Source organism: Panthera leo, chromosome A1 (genome assembly GCF_018350215.1).
Source record: "Panthera leo isolate Ple1 chromosome A1, P.leo_Ple1_pat1.1, whole genome shotgun sequence".
Classification (NCBI taxonomy): Eukaryota; Metazoa; Chordata; class Mammalia; order Carnivora; family Felidae; genus Panthera; species Panthera leo.
This window is the reverse complement of record NC_056679.1, coordinates 198,424,434-198,439,900: the sequence shown is the minus strand read 5'-3', so window position 1 is coordinate 198,439,900 and position 15,467 is coordinate 198,424,434. Positions and strand designations below refer to the sequence as shown.

The window sequence follows — 15,467 nt, the reverse complement described above, 5'->3', positions numbered from 1 at the left end:
CTTAACACTCCATTTAGCAGGGCCAAGTCCTTGAGAACGAGAGAACGTGGATCAGTCTCTTCAAGTCTCCTGGTGTTTTACCCTTTACTTAAGCAGCAGCACAGTATTTACGTGAAAAACATTGTAAGAATCTCAACCATCTCCCAATAGCTTTTTTTTTTTTAATTTTTTTTTTAACGTTTTTATTTATTTTTGAGACAGAGAGAGACAGAGCATGAACAGGGGAGGGGCAGAGAGAGAGGGAGACACAGAATCGGAAGCATGCTCCAGGCTCTGAGCCATCAGCCCAGAGCCCGACACGGGGCTCGAACTCACGGACCGCGAGATCGTGACCTGAGCTGAAGTTGGCCACTTAACCCACTGAGCCACCCAGGCGCCCCCTCCCAATAGCTTTAACACCAAGCTGGGAGGAAGTCCGCAAGCCCAGCTCTATTACTTGCTAGCTGTGTCAGCCTGGGGAAACCACCTCTCTGAGACTCATTTTAATACCATTTCTCAGGAAAGTGCTTACAATGCTGTCTGGCACATAGTAAGTGCTCAGTAAATGTTAACTGGTTTATCCTCATAACTCATACTTAACTCCCCATACACACCCCCACCATGCCAACAAGCATATGGCTTAGGCTTCCAGAGGGCATCAATCATTTCTCCTGTGGGTCTTTTCCTAGGAGTCCTATTTCAAGACTTAACACCGCAGCAATGGGGGTGCTTGGGTGGCTCAGACCATTAAAGCATCTGTGTCCTGGTTTTGGCTCAGGTCATGATCTCTTGTCTTCGTGGGTTCGAGCCCTGCATCAGGCTCTGTGATGTCAGGGCAGAGCCTGCTTGGGATTCATAGTCTCCTACTGGCTCTCTCTCCTCTTTCTCTGCCCCTCCCCCCCACTCACAAGGTCTTTCTCAAAATAAACCTTAAAAACAAAAAAACAAAAAACAAAAAAAACAAAGGACTGCAGCAACAGAATCTCCAGAACCAGAGCTAATGCCTCTACATCAGAGTTACTGCTTAATGGTACAGATGTTCAACCATTTTTGCAATGACAACTCCAGATGGTTAATCTGCATTTGCATTATTTTAATCTTATGATTAATAAAAGAATATTTACATGACTAATCCAATTACAGTTAGGACTAAACAATGTTTGGCCTGTGTGTTATAGTCCATTTGTCCACAGTCCGAACACATAGCTTATGTTCAGAGTCCTTCAGAGTTAAAAAGCAGCACACTTTAAACATAATGAAACACCAGATTCAAATGGGCACATTTACAACTTACTAGAACCTATAGGCTCCATTCTTTGAAGTACATCAGGAGTTCCTGTTCTTGGTTAGTCAGCCCAAGTTCCATCACCATTTACAGAATAAAAACCAATCTACCTTCTTTCTCAATCTTCCCCACTGACACATAAATCTTTCTAATGGCAGGTACAGCCTAGGACCAAAAAACTAGGCTGGGTTCACCAATCTCTACAAGAAATCTAGAACCCTGGCCTTAAATTCCAAACACAATATATAAATGCAGTGATCACTGGTTGACCACTAAAAATGCTTGATTAGTCATGTCTGCTAATTGTCACATTTTCAAGTCTAACTCTGCATTTTAGTTCACAAGAAAACAAAGACACGTAAGATGAGAAACCTAGGAGAAAGCCAAGGAGCACATTAGAAGCTGTCTCCTCTCCTATGCACCTTATGCAACCTGTCCTGCCACAGACTCCCCTAGAGCCACGTGCCTGGCAGTCCCACAGCCAAGGGGATCTCAGCAGGGAGCTCGTCCCCCATGACTTTCAGGGCCATGCACAAAGCAGGGGTTCCATAAATATTTGTTGAATGGATTAATGAAAATATCTAAAGGTGGTTTATTTTCGTAAGTATTAAACAAGCAACGGTCTTGTGACATCCTACTTGCTGATTACTGCTCCAAACCTTTCCACATCCTGGCACTAGTTTAAAAGTTAGCCCGATATTTACCAGTGAGAGGTCGTTAAGGTCTTAAGGTTTAAGAATAAGTAATGTAATCATGATACATTAACATTTCATATCTGAAAAACAATGTGCTGTTTATATAAAGCCCTTTCCCTCCATGATCTCATTTAATCATCACGGGCAGGATACAAAGCAGAAAGTTTTAGGGTTTTGATGCCAGGACGAGGAAAAAGGTAAAATCCTCACCAATCGATGGGAGTGAAGACAAAGAAAATTTGAAACTGAAAGGAATCTAGAAGTTGTTCTTGTGCAACCTCCCAGGAAAACCTGGTAGATGTGTCTCTCTTTCACTACAACTTGATTTTCTCCTACTTATTCAAAAAGCTCTGCACACGGTCTTGCTAGGTCTACCTGTCAAAAGAGAGTAAGATTTGTATTTCTCTGATGATAAGTGCTGTTGAGCATCTTTTCACATGCCTGCTGGCCATCCGGAGGTCTTCTTTGGAAACGTGTCCATCCATGTCTTCTGCCCATTTCTTCAATGAATTATTTGGCTTGGGGGTGAAATAAGTCAGGCAGAGAAAGACAAACATCCTGGGATTTCATTCATATGTGGAATTTAAGAAACACAATAGAACTGAGGGTTGCTGGAGGGGAGGTGGGTAGGGGGATGGACTAAATGGGTGATGGGCATTAAGGAGGATACTTGTTGGGATGGGCCAGGGTATGGTACGTTAAGTGATGAATTACTGGGTTCTACTCCTGAAACCAGCACTACACTAGAGTTTAAATAAGTTAACAACAACAAAAAAAGGGCAAGATGCTGGTCCTGCCTATTGGAACAGGAACAAAATCTTTACCCACAGACCTGACACATGTGAACATGGCCTTTAAGGTCCATCATGAAAATGGAGAAAAGGTATGCGGCCTCCTACAACAATTTCCTTAACTGGAAAACATGAGATTTTTATATTTAAATTGCCACCAGGCTACACAAATAATCTTGATAATCTTGAAGTGTAAAGGATACATTCTGCATTCCCTAGAACAAAACACCTAATCCAAACAGATTTTATCTGGTCTCAACTTAGAAGCCAGTGAGGAAAGTAGAATTGTCCCTCTGTCTCATTCATTTCAAATACTGAACACTGGCTGATATTTAATTATTTAGAATTAGCAAGCTAGCTACTATATCTCTGAACTGAATTTAAAAACCCTGTCTTAAATATTAAGGCATTATCCCTGTCCCTCGCCCTATTGGTCACCTCTAATTGAGAATATTTAAGAAAATCAAAAGCAACCTCAAAGAGCAGAGAGCTTCATTTGTTTTAATATCCACAGTCCTATTAAAAGCTGTTAAAAAATAGCACCTGTACTTTTCTCTGTTCTATTCTCCTCCAAATGTAAAAGGTTAAGTGATGACATCCCATCCAAAGAACAATGGACAATACATACAGCTCCCTCTTCCAGTTTCCAACAGCAGCAAGAAAAGTCAAGTACCTGATTAAAAAAGAAAAGACAGCACACACCAGTATTCCTGTCAAGTGCACGGACAGGGAGCTCGCTCTAGCCCACAAGCTCAGCAAAATCCGAAGAGCGAAACTCTTAATGAAAGGAGCATTTTTTTTTTTCCTGGAAGTCAAAGAACTTGGGAGTTGGTTTTAAAAATGAGATCCCAAATGCAGTCAACAGAATTGGGTTTTTTCCCCCCCTAGAAACTGGTTTCTAATACACACCACATAAAGATTATATACAGGCAAATAAGTCCATTTGAAAGGCAAGAAGAAAGGAATGATGTGTGGCACCTCATTTCTTCAGAGTTGATAAGAAGTAAACACAAAAGACCACCTCAGGAGAGGTGCGTCTTTTTAACTGAAAAATTAGATGGAAAAATTGGACTTCATCCTTAAGGCTTTTCTTAAGTGTTTTCACAGGGGATACTTGGCACACTCATAAAAACTGACTTACTTCCTTTAAGACTTTTCTCATCTCCAATGAGTAGCCAATGATTTTTATGTAACAGTTTCACTACAGCTGTGATTTTTTTTTTTTTTTAAAGCTTAAAGGGACAAAATGATATTTTTAGTACCAATGCAATAGGACGTGTGGGGGCGTGGCAGGTAAAAATCAAAAAGCTGTGTCAAATTTGGGGCCCAGTGATTGTAAAACAAACCTGTTAAATTGACAAAGAAATGAATCTACTTTTAAGGTACCCTAAAGCCCCACAAACATTCATTCACCAACTTCAGACAATCCACCTAAGTAATAAACCAATTTTCAACCCCCAACCCCCAAGTGGTTAGGTGGTTTTGGCACCTCAGCTTTGTGATGCTATTTGAAATTTAAAATTCACCCAGTAAAAGAAATAAATACAATAGTCAGAACCACCTGACTTCCTTTCTAGGCACTACTTAAGTATCCAATATTAGCTTTCAGTACTACAGGTAATTACCTTTCCTATTTGATTAATTATCCCAACAAACTGGCTTTGAGAACTACAAAACAAAACCATAGCATTGTATTTTACAGACAGGCTACAAAATAATCGGTTATTTAATTCAGAAAACCTAAGGTACACTTGGCAACTCAACCTACATGACACTTCTAATTTTAAAGAACACTCACAATCAGATAACCTCCTTAAACTGGCTCCAGTTGTGGGTGGATAATGTCCCTTTATCACAAAGATAACTGACATCAACGAATGATCAGAATTCCAACTCAGAATTTTTTGTCTCTGCTCCACACACAAGGTCATGCATAAACTTCAACCAGCATCCTCCCCCACAAAAAACACAAAACAAACAACATCAAACCACTAAGCTTTAGGGGAAACCTCTCTTTCACATAAACTAGAATGAGTCCAAATACGAGAAAACATTACAAAACCAGCCCGTATCCAGCGTTTCTTGATCATGAAAGCATTCACAGTCTTTCTTAGAACAGCATTAAGTTTAATTCCTAGAAGGCACTAGCAAATCTCTGCCAGACCAATCTACAATCAACCGTCTGCATGTGTCCAACAAGATCACAGAAGGGTCAATGTTTTTAGCCAGCTACTTCAACTCTGCGTAACAGCGGTAACAAGGTAAACCTGGTAATTGTATAGGAGTGAACACAGCCAATGTCAGTGAGGATCCCCCTGAACACAAACGTGCAGCTCTAGGGAAACAGAATTTCTGGAACAATACATGATGCTTGCATAATTCCACAAAAACTCGAGTTCATTATCAAAATAATGTCCAGTCCCAGCATTGTGCTGACACTTCCCACCTAAACTTCTCAGCACAAGCCTGGCCTAAAAAGCACAGCTGGGATCCAGGGCATAAGCCACATGCACCCACCACAACAACGGTGGGACAATGCCTGCCCTTACCCAGTCCCGACAGGACCGCGATGTAGTTTAGTCCCGTCTACTTTACGGTAATGTGCTTTTAAAACCTCACCGCGACCGAGGTCATAGCTTTAGAGATCTAATAACAACCAAATGACTGGGGCTGCCGGGCACTTAGTAAGCCATTCTGGTTATGGCTCTTTAATAGTACCTGGAGTTCTGCTAAAAGAGAGAGCAGAAAACTCCTACCTCCCGGGAAAGAAAGTCCTCTGCAGGGAGCGCAGAGGGAAGCAAAGAACCCGATTTCGGGCAGGGGATGTCCCCACCTCCGCGGCCCCATCTCCCTGGCAGCCCCAGCACGCCCCTCTCCCCGCAGCGCGGTGGCCGGGGCCGCACGTTTACCTGTCAGCTCCGCCACCCATCTCTGCCCCGCCAGCCGACCCTCCGAGTCCCAGCAAAGCTCTAGAGCAGGCTGCAGGAGAAAGAACCCCAAAGGCATCCCATCCCAAAGAAAGAAAGCAAAAAGGCTGTTCCTCCAGGCGGAGGGACATCGGGCACGTCGGACCCAAGAGGCGACACGCCACCCCTGCCCCGCACCTACCAGATAATCCATGTACAGAAACGCCTCAGTTATTCGGAGATCAGACATCCGGCAGCCTAAAGCATCCGGAACGGCTCCGAACCCGGAAAAAAAAGCAGCTTCTCTGGCTGCGAGCGAGCAGCCCCTGAAAAAGCCAGCAACAACGAAAATAGCCGAGAGCGGCCGAGCAGCCGAAGATTACACAAGGGGCGCGGCGATTGGCCGGGCGGGCGGGCAGAAGGAAAGGAGAACGCTCATTGGCTGCGGTGCCTATAAAAAGCGGGCCACTGCGGGTGGCAGGAGAGAAGCGCGGGAGCGGCCAGGGCGCTGGTTCCTGTGAGCTGGGTGGAGGAGGGCGGGGGCTAGGGCTGCGCAGGCGGAAGAGCGAGCCGGGAAGAGCGGAAAATATGCCGGTGCTGCAACTGCCCGAGTTCTGCGTGCTTCCGTAGCCGCCTATTCGGGGTAGAGCGGAGCCGAACTGCGCTCCAGTGCACAAGAACCGTGGTGTCCCCTCCCACCCCCGGTAGGAAGCCAGTCCTGAATCGGGAGGCGTGGTAGCCACCGACACCTAACGCCACTCTCCGGAGTGATTTCCTGCGGCCTCTGCGGCCTCAAGAGAGCACCGAAGGGGCGCCTAAGGAATGTACTCGGCGCAAGCAGGCCTGTCACAGGGGCAGCCCCTCCCGAACTCGGTGACGTGAATCTTGGAAGCGGACAGCTCCAGCCTGAAGTCTCTCAGGGTACACAGCAGCTTAGCGCACACAGCCAGAGGTAACCCAAGAAGCTCCCTTAGAACACCAGGTTGTCCTCAGAATCCACTCTCCACCATGGGAGAAGAACAAAGTTGAGGGTAGTAGACCTCAAACACCAGAAAGAAACGGTAAGGTCTTTGCATGCTCTGAGTCCAGTTACACCGAACACAAATCCATCACCCCTAAAGAAAATGAGCAATCGAACAAGCAGCTCTCTGACAAGACCCATGTAATACGGTATTGCTGCCCTGGGTAAGAAGTAAGAGCATAAGCAGGTGCGTTTCCTGGTAAGTAACTTGGAAATTGGCATTGGAATTTTGCCATTCTGTTAAGGGGGCGGGGGTGCTGTGTCAGTCGAGAAGTTAGAGAAGAACACAAAAACACACGGGGTTTTTTTTGTTTTTTGTTTGTTTGTTTTTGTAAGATTTAGCCTAGGAACAACCACACAATGCCAGACACTGGCAACTTAGGCTCACATGACCGGTGAAGTACCGCAACAGCCTGCTCCCCACCCCTGCATAGCTTGAGAATGAAGGGCTTGCTCTCACCTATGTTAATAATTAGGGCTTCCATACAATAATGTATAAAATGTCAAACTTCAACTGAAATCTTTCTGAACAGACTGCCTGACTGTATAAATCTATTAGGGGATGAATTTTTATTTTCCCCTCAACTTGGCACCTTCCCTTTTTGCATCTTCAAACATGGATTTCCATACTGGAAGCTTACCTGCACCTGCCAAAACAGTTAATTAGGTAACAATGAAATTCACCCCAAATATGCAAGAAGGGAGTGCAGACCCTCAGAGGGAGCTTCAGGTTAGTAAGCCATGTGATGTGGGGGTATTCGATCTCCCCTCTCTCAACCTGTTTCTTCTACCAAACAATGAGAAGTCCTGTGGCCAGAGGATTTTTTGAAGTAACTAAAGGCCAAATATACACTTCGTACAGAGCGTGACTTTGTTGATCCAACTTATACACAAGATGGAGTAAATTGAACTTCTGCAGAAATTTCAGTGACTTTTGCCTATGTAGGAGCTAACTTAACTCAGTTGCCTTAAACCATTAAATCAATTTTGATTGATTTATCATAAGGCCAAGAACATGTGGATTTAGAAGAAACTGTGACCTGGATTCTAAGGTGATGGACTTCCCTAAATGTACAGCACAACTGGTTGAAATTGCAGACGTGGAAGTCCTTTTCAATTTGCTAGCAAAAATAATTCAAACCGATCAGAAACCTTTTGGGTTTGATTTTTCCCCTTCCTTGAGTAAGCATATTGAAAATAAGATAAAGGAATTGAGTTAGCAAAGAGACACCTTATGGTCCATGGTCTCGGTGATATTTGAGGTCTTGATGACTGCCAAGTCAGACTCTGAAACAGCCTGTCAGTTTCTATGCAGGGGAAGAGAACCACTCAGGAGCAGCTGCCTTCTGCCTTTCCTTTAAAAGCTAACCTTAGTGGGGCGCCTGCGTGGTTCAGTCGGTTAAGTGTCCAACTCTTGGTTACAGCTCGGGTCATGAATTCGCGGTTTGTGGGCTCGAGCCCCACATGCGGCTCTGTGCGGACAGTGCGGAACCTGCTTGAGATTCTCTCTCCCTGCCTGCCCCTCCCCGCTCACTCTGTCTCTTAAAATAAACTTGAAATAAAATAAAATAAAACTTAACCTTAAAGAATCCTGAACAGAAGGTTTTTAGGCTAAACATAGTTTAACCTACTTCTCAGAACGAGTAAATGGGCTCAAAGCAGGGAGATGAAAGAATTTGTTCCAAGTTCCAAAGGCTGCACCATAGTATTTACCATATTCCATACCATTTGTACATTATGACTCACACCAAGGAAAACCTTGTGTTTGATGTATTAAAAAATCCTATATTGCCTTTTGGAAAAGCATCTCAACCTAAACCTTCAGAACTCCATATGGAGCACATTTTTCCGATTAGGTGCTACTCTTCTGGGATGTATAGAAAACTTTGTGCAGAGGAGAGAGGCTACCTTGATTATTTGGTATGAACAGATCCCACACTTCCCACTATGTGCAGCTGCAGTCTTAGCTGATAGCTGTTGCTATTGCGTAGCCACCCCAATATGTGCTTTAGAAAAGCGTGGAGAGGTTAGAATGTGCTCACCTCACTATGTGCCAATTAACAGGCTGCAGTCTTGAATAAGACGTGGTCCAGTAACATAGCTGCCTTTGCTGTAACAAGAACGACCCTCTTCCAGACACCTAAGAAAACCTATAAACTCATGAGGCAGTTGCATTACCACACAGATTGTGAGGAAAGAGCCAGTCACTGTTGCCTGTTAAAAGCAAGGAGAAATTCTTTTGACAGTCCATAGTCTACAAGTCTATAAAGACTGCTGACTAGCCAGATTTAGAGAAAAGTTTGTTGAAGCGTCGTTTGTAGGAAACAAATGCATGTTTCCAACTTGGTCTCCCAATTTCTACCATCCAGGAAAAAAAGAACAATACATCCATGGCAATTTCCATCTACTTTTTTTTGTTGTTCGACGTGATTTATGGAAAAATATAATCTTTGCTAGTTTTGTATCATGCACTCACTACATAAACTTCACTATATCCTGGAATTTCATAAATGTTTCGTGGCTATATACAGCTCTATAGAGATGTACTATGATAAATTCCTTATTAGGTACTATTGTTAATATTACAGTGAATGTTTGTTTATAGGATTGTCCACATCTCCTTATAAGAATTATCCTAAGAATATTCTAGAAGTGAGTTATTGGTACAGAGGGTATGAACACTTTTAATACTTTACTAGCTTATAGCCTTTCTTCCCCTGGCCCCAACTCCAAAGCAGGCAATGCTTCTCTTGCTTCATTCTTGCTTTGAGTATATCCTTTAATAGCTGAGAGATGGTGTATTTCATTAGAAAGAGACCTTCTTTTTCAGAAGTGGTGGTATCCAGACACTAAATTCTGCAGAGGTCACTGGGCACTTTGCCCATTTACTGCTTCCAATAACTTCTAGGACCTTAATATTTTCTTCTCAGCCCTGCTTTTCTTGTTCTAGGTGGTCAACCATTCACCCACCTCCAGCCACCTCTGATTTACCCCAAACCTCTTCTCTGCTTCCTATACTTGAAAGGAGTACCATTATGTCCTAGAGGATGAACCTCCTATGAAGCTAACAGAACTTGATTCATAAATGGAAGAGGTCAGAAGGAGGTTAGAGGCTTGAATTAAGAGTAGGGTTTTCCAGGGGCACCTGGGTGGCTCAGTCAGTTGAGCGTACAACTTCAGCACAGGAGGGGATCTCACGGTTTGTGAGTTTGAGCCCTGCATCAGGCTCACTGCTGATGGAGCCTACTTTGGATCCCCTGTCCCCCTCGCTCTCTGCCCCTCCCCCACACGTGCTCAAAAATAAACAAACCAAAAAAAGGATTTTCTGCTCCTGGCATGGTCATGGTGGCCTACAAAGTACAGGGAACCCTACTTGTAATGGATTCTTGCAGCTAGGAAGTTTTACGTCTAAAACATCTCCATGTCAGCTTAAACTAGTTTTGTCTCCAGCAAGTTGATGTTCAAGTCTCACATGTCTAGTTTTTAAAGATTAGTGGCCTGGCAATCATGAACATTTGCTACTTCTTAACTAAAGGAGCTTGGGTAGGTCACTCGTTCCCTCCAGGTTTCTGTTTACTCAAATATAGAGTTGCACTAATCACGGATGATTAAGGACCCTTTGGGATCTAGAAGTCTATACTCCTGGTTGGGGGGCAAGGATTTGTTCTAAACAGATAACTCCCCTCTTCCAAAAAGAATTTGCTGTGTCTTGGAGTATGAAACCAAGACAAGCCATTTAAAATGAAGAGTCACCACCTAAAATGGTAAATAATTATATGAGAAAAAAAAACTAGATCACACAAGCAAACACTACCTAAGCACTAAATATCAAGCTATGGCAATCCTTCAATACCTCCCCAGGATCATTTAAAATTAGTACTGCATTTTTGAAGTTTCCTATTGGCACTGTGACAAATTACCACGTACTTAATGACATAAGACGCAAATTTATTCTCTCATCGTTCTGTACACTAGAAGTCCTGGTCTTATGGGGCTAAAAATCAAGGTGCTGGCAGGGTTGGCTCCTTGTAGAGATCTCAGGGGAGGATTCCTGATCTCTTCCAGCTTCTGGCTGTTTACATTGCTTGGCTTTCAACCATATCACTCCAGTCTCTGCATCTGTGGTCACACTGCCTTCTCTGTAGTCTAACCTCTTGTGCCTCCCTCTTATAAGGGCAATTGCATGTAGGGCCTACCCAGATAACCCAGAACAACCCCTAGTCTCAAAATCCTTAATTTATCACATCTACAAAGTTATTTTTGCCACATAAGGTAACATTCACGGGTAACTTTGGAGCCATATCTAACCTAACACCCTGATCTTAAGATATACAGGAAAAGCAAATACTCCCATGGAAATCCAAAGTGACGAGCACAATTTACTAATGCCTACGGAATGAGGTAAACTCTCAATTTCAGAAAGAGTTTAATTAAAACTTGGTGGTGCGGCCCCAGGATACTCTAATTCTGTTTAGACAGTTTGTAATTCTATTTACTTGTCCTCTGGCATTTGAGTTTTTCTTCCATTTTTTTTTTTTTTTTAATAACCTTGAGAATTCACCTACCATACAATTCACCCATTTAAAGTATATAGTTAAGTGGCTTTTTGTGTATTTACAGATTTGTGCAACTATCACCACTTTTAGGACATTTTTAATCACCCCTAAAAAATACCCTGAACCTTTGAGCTATCACCCTTCACCCCCTACCTTCACTCCCCAGCCCTAGGAGATCACTAGTCCACTTTCTGTCTCTACAGACTTCTGTTCTGGACTTTCATATGAATGGAATCCTATAGTATGTGGTCTTTTGGGATTGGCCTCTTCCACTTTGCATAATATTGAAGTTTCCTCCATGTTGTGGCACATACATTCTCTCCTATGGCCAGATAATATTCCCTTGTATGGCTGTGTGGAGTTTTCCGCATTCATTCATCCATTGATAGACATTTGGATGGTTTCTACCTGTAAGCAATTTTGAATAATGTTATCCCTCTACTTTTGCTCAAGACAATATTAACTTTTTCTTCAAAATCTCTTCTCCTTTCCCTTCTTTATTGACCATGCCTAAAAACTTTCTTCATGGTAATATTGTTCTAGAGCAGTGGGTCCAAATATGAATGGTATTTCTTCCAACATTTAACGAGTTAAAATTTTGTTTCTCATAGTCTGATTTGTTTCTCACAGTCCATAAATTCTTGAACATTAGCTTCTTCCTGTTATATTCTTTTTTCTATTCTAGGATATAGAAGGATAAATCTTTGAACATACTTTAACTCTACAATGTTCATCGTGGTTTTGAACTTTCCGTGGGATGAAACATCTGAATTTCTTTATCCTGTACGACAGGAAATAGTGCATTAAGTTCCTTGCAAGTCTTTGAATAACCAAGAGTCTAAGTCCTACTTGATAACCATATTATAAAAAAGACCAGTATGGTAAACCAGAAGAATCTGCTACCTACCTTTAATTGTGAAGTACTTACTGTTTCTCAATGCAATGGAGATTTCAAGAAATGAAAAAAAAAAAAAAAAAAAAATTTGGAAAATAAAGGTGCTTTGGAGACTGAGAGGAACTATATAGGGTCATTTGCTTATTCATATTGGAAGATCAGCTTTGAATTTAATAACCAAACCTTAAAAACCAATTCACATTGTATTAGAAATCTGTTTTAACAAAAACAGTTTACGACATGTCCTTAGTGCACCCAAATCAACAAAACACCCATTAGAAGCTAAGAGCCCTAGGCAATGAAAGGTAATGTATTAATTTCCCAGGACTCTAATTTACAGATATCTAGCCATTTCTTTTAAAAGCTAGAACTTATTTTAGCAATTCTCTGCAAACAAAACTGACATGATTTCCCTAATACCTGTGGCTTTAAGCGCTCGGTGACAGCTTTCACAGGTTCACAATTGAGAACCCACATCACTCTTTGTATAGGATATACACCGTTTTCATGGCTTCATTTTTTTTTTCTGAATCCTTTTCTCAGCTGTAGAAACTACATATTTTATGTTGTTTTAGGTTGGGTTCTCCACGAGACAAATGCACAGATGGCGTTAGGAGAAAAGGTTGATTAAGAATTAGCACCTGTGGAAGGAGAGCTGCAGGACTTGAAGGGGCAGGGGAGGGCACAGAACATTATGCACACCTGACAAAGCCCCTACCAGTTTTAGGGTAAACTCCAGAGCAAAAGGTGCCCATTAGGGAGTCCATGCTGGGGAGAAAGGACTAGGCCCTTGTATGGCCACCTCTCTCAGTCACTGTCTGGGAACAGCCCCAAGAAGAGCCCAGGACAAGCATGACCTGGGTTTGAAGGCTCAAGTAGAGCCTGAAGAAGCTGGAGACCGTCCGCTAATCATACTGCAAGTGAGTGGAGTCGCCTCCAATGCTGCATCTCCATGCCAGTCACGTGTGTCAGCACATCAACAGCCTGTCTCACCTACAGCCCTTGCACCAAAGACAGGTTGGTTATTAAGTGTATATAGACTTCACTATTAACTACAACCAACCCTGTTGTGTCAACGTGCTACTGCCTGAACATACCTGCGATTTCCTTCTGATGTGGTCAGCTATGAATGTGGGGAAAATAATTCAGTCCCCCAGGCTCGGTGATCAATATGCTGAAATCTCACAGCAAAAAAATCACAAGTGAAATAAGTTTCCAATACTATGTATTAGGTAGTTGAGGTGAGGCCTTTCCTTCTCTAATTCCAGCCGATCTATTTTCCCCTTGTATTGCTGTACAACAAGATCCCAGAATCTATGGAGACAGATGAAAAAGCAGGCCTCAAGCCTGCCGTAGAGGAATTTCCGATTAATAGAGAAACAGGATGAAGAGTTGCTTCAGTGTCTAAGTGATGGGAACTCAGTGAGGTTTTGTCAGACTTCTTGGAGTTTTGAGGAGAACTCTCAAAGAAAGGAGAGCTAGGTCTTGGAGGTTTTGTGAGGGGAGGTGTCCAAGTGGGAAAACAGCATGTGAAGGATGGATGGGTAGAAGTAGAAGAGATTCTCTAGCTGAAAGGAAAGGAGAGTTTGGGCCCAAAGTATAGGATGTGAACAAGATAGCTAAATGTGTGGCAAGGATAATTTGAGAGTTAAGATTTGCCTAGGATCTTCTCTGCAGATTACTGCCTCTTAACTCACCACATGGTGTTAGTGACAAGTCGACTTTCAGGTCCATTCTGTGTATCTGCCCAATTGTTCTGGTACTCAAGACTAACATAACTAAGGCAGCTGCACAGGTGAGCAAGTCTCAAGAAGTGGACACTTGCTTTCCTGGATGGTTTCTAGGCGATCACCACTCACTGGAATGTTTCCAAGTTGCTTTCTTGTAAGTATTTCAATACCTACTTTGAATGCTTCCAATTTACGACTTGGTCTCTTTGAAGACTTACATGTAAAGGTCTTAATTCAAAATTAGCGCTGGACTCAAAACAGCTTGCAAAGAGTTGAGAAACAATACAAAACTACAGCACAAAGCCAGTGAAAAGTATAGCAGTTGTGCCATCTAGAATGATCATATCCCAACGTGAGATTCTGAGTCTATATAGTTTAAACTAAGTAAGACAAGCATGTAGGCACTCTGGGCAAATTAACGGGGGTTCATTCATTCTAACAAACATAAGTAGCACCTGCTGTATGTTAGGAATGATAGGAAAATAAGGTCTCTGCTCACAAGGAGCTTAATCTCTAGTGGATGGAGACGAGTATCAACTAGGGATAAGTGCTATACAGAGTTAAAGGGGTGTACTAGCAAGTAACTGAAACAATGCTATAGACTATGGATGGCATCTCTGTGGATTTTGTTTAGCACTCCTGTCCGATAAAACTTTCTGTAATGATGAAAGTGTTCTATATCTACATTGCCCTATACCATAGTGTCAGCTACATATGGCTACTGAGCACTTGAAATGTGGCTGAGGCACTGAATTTTTATTTTAGTGTAAATCTAAATAGCCACATGTGGGTAGTGGCTATCATTAGACGATGGAGGCACGAAGTCACAATATGGAGGTCTTCCATTTAACCATGACATTAACTATACTTAATTTCACCTCCCCCACTAGCCAATAAAGGAATGAAAATACCCACAAAGAAAACTGAAGACACCTGTATAGAAGAGATCAACCATCTCAGAAAGCAAAATGAGTAAAGAATTGGGAATCAATACAGCAGAACAAAGCTGAAGCCTAAGTCCTGGAATCAGGAAAGCCAGCAAGAAGCAAGCCGATTCCTGCCACAGAACTCCCATCAGCTCAGGAATAAGAGGCACCTGGTCCTCAGAGCCGGGAGAGACTGAAAACATAAAATAGCTGTGAATCTTTAAAATGCACATCTGAGCACCCTTATATGCCTCACTAAACGAGGCCTGGTGACTACCCCGCTGGCAGCCTGAAAGAAAACCAGAGTGAAAATTTACCCCCAAGATAAAACTGAAGAGGGCTTGACCTCAGGGACACCAGATAAGACATAAATGCCAAGAGTAAATTCAGTAGAGATGGAATAAAGCTGAGGAAACCACCCAAAAATGATAAAGAAGCAGTTTGAGCAAAGACCATTAGAAGATCAGCCTGGACGATCAAAAGGAATGAAATCTTGCCATTTGCAACAATGTGGATGGAACTAGAGTATATTATGCTAAGCAAAATAAGTCACGCAGAGAAAGACAAACACCATATGATTTCACTCACATGTGTAATTTAAGAAACAACAGATGAACATAGGGTAAGGAAAGGAAAAGTGAGATTAAAACACAGAGGGAGGCAAACCATAAAAGACTCTAAAA

The 15,467-nt window shown here is 42.5% G+C and overlaps 1 protein-coding gene and 1 long non-coding RNA gene across 5 annotated transcripts in view; one reads left to right on the top strand and one right to left on the bottom strand.

The window, feature by feature from the left end:
• ARL15 (ADP ribosylation factor like GTPase 15) overlaps positions 1-6,011 on the bottom strand; it is a 403,888-nt gene extending 397,877 nt beyond the window's left edge. For all 4 annotated transcript variants that reach the window (XR_006205681.1, XM_042949992.1, XM_042949983.1 and 1 more), the window contains exon 1: positions 5,859-6,011. Coding sequence is in view for 3 of the 4 variants with exons in the window: in XM_042949992.1 (XP_042805926.1) it covers positions 5,859-5,906 (48 nt within the window). In the remaining variant the exon portion in view is untranslated. The remainder of the gene's footprint in view (positions 1-5,858) is intronic.
• A 144-nt stretch (positions 6,012-6,155) lies between these two features.
• On the top strand, positions 6,156-15,334 carry LOC122226591. The gene is made up of 3 exons (XR_006205692.1): positions 6,156-6,876; positions 11,919-13,145; positions 14,749-15,334. It is a non-coding gene; the product is annotated as an uncharacterized LOC122226591 (long non-coding RNA).
• The last annotated feature ends 133 nt before the right edge of the window (positions 15,335-15,467 follow it).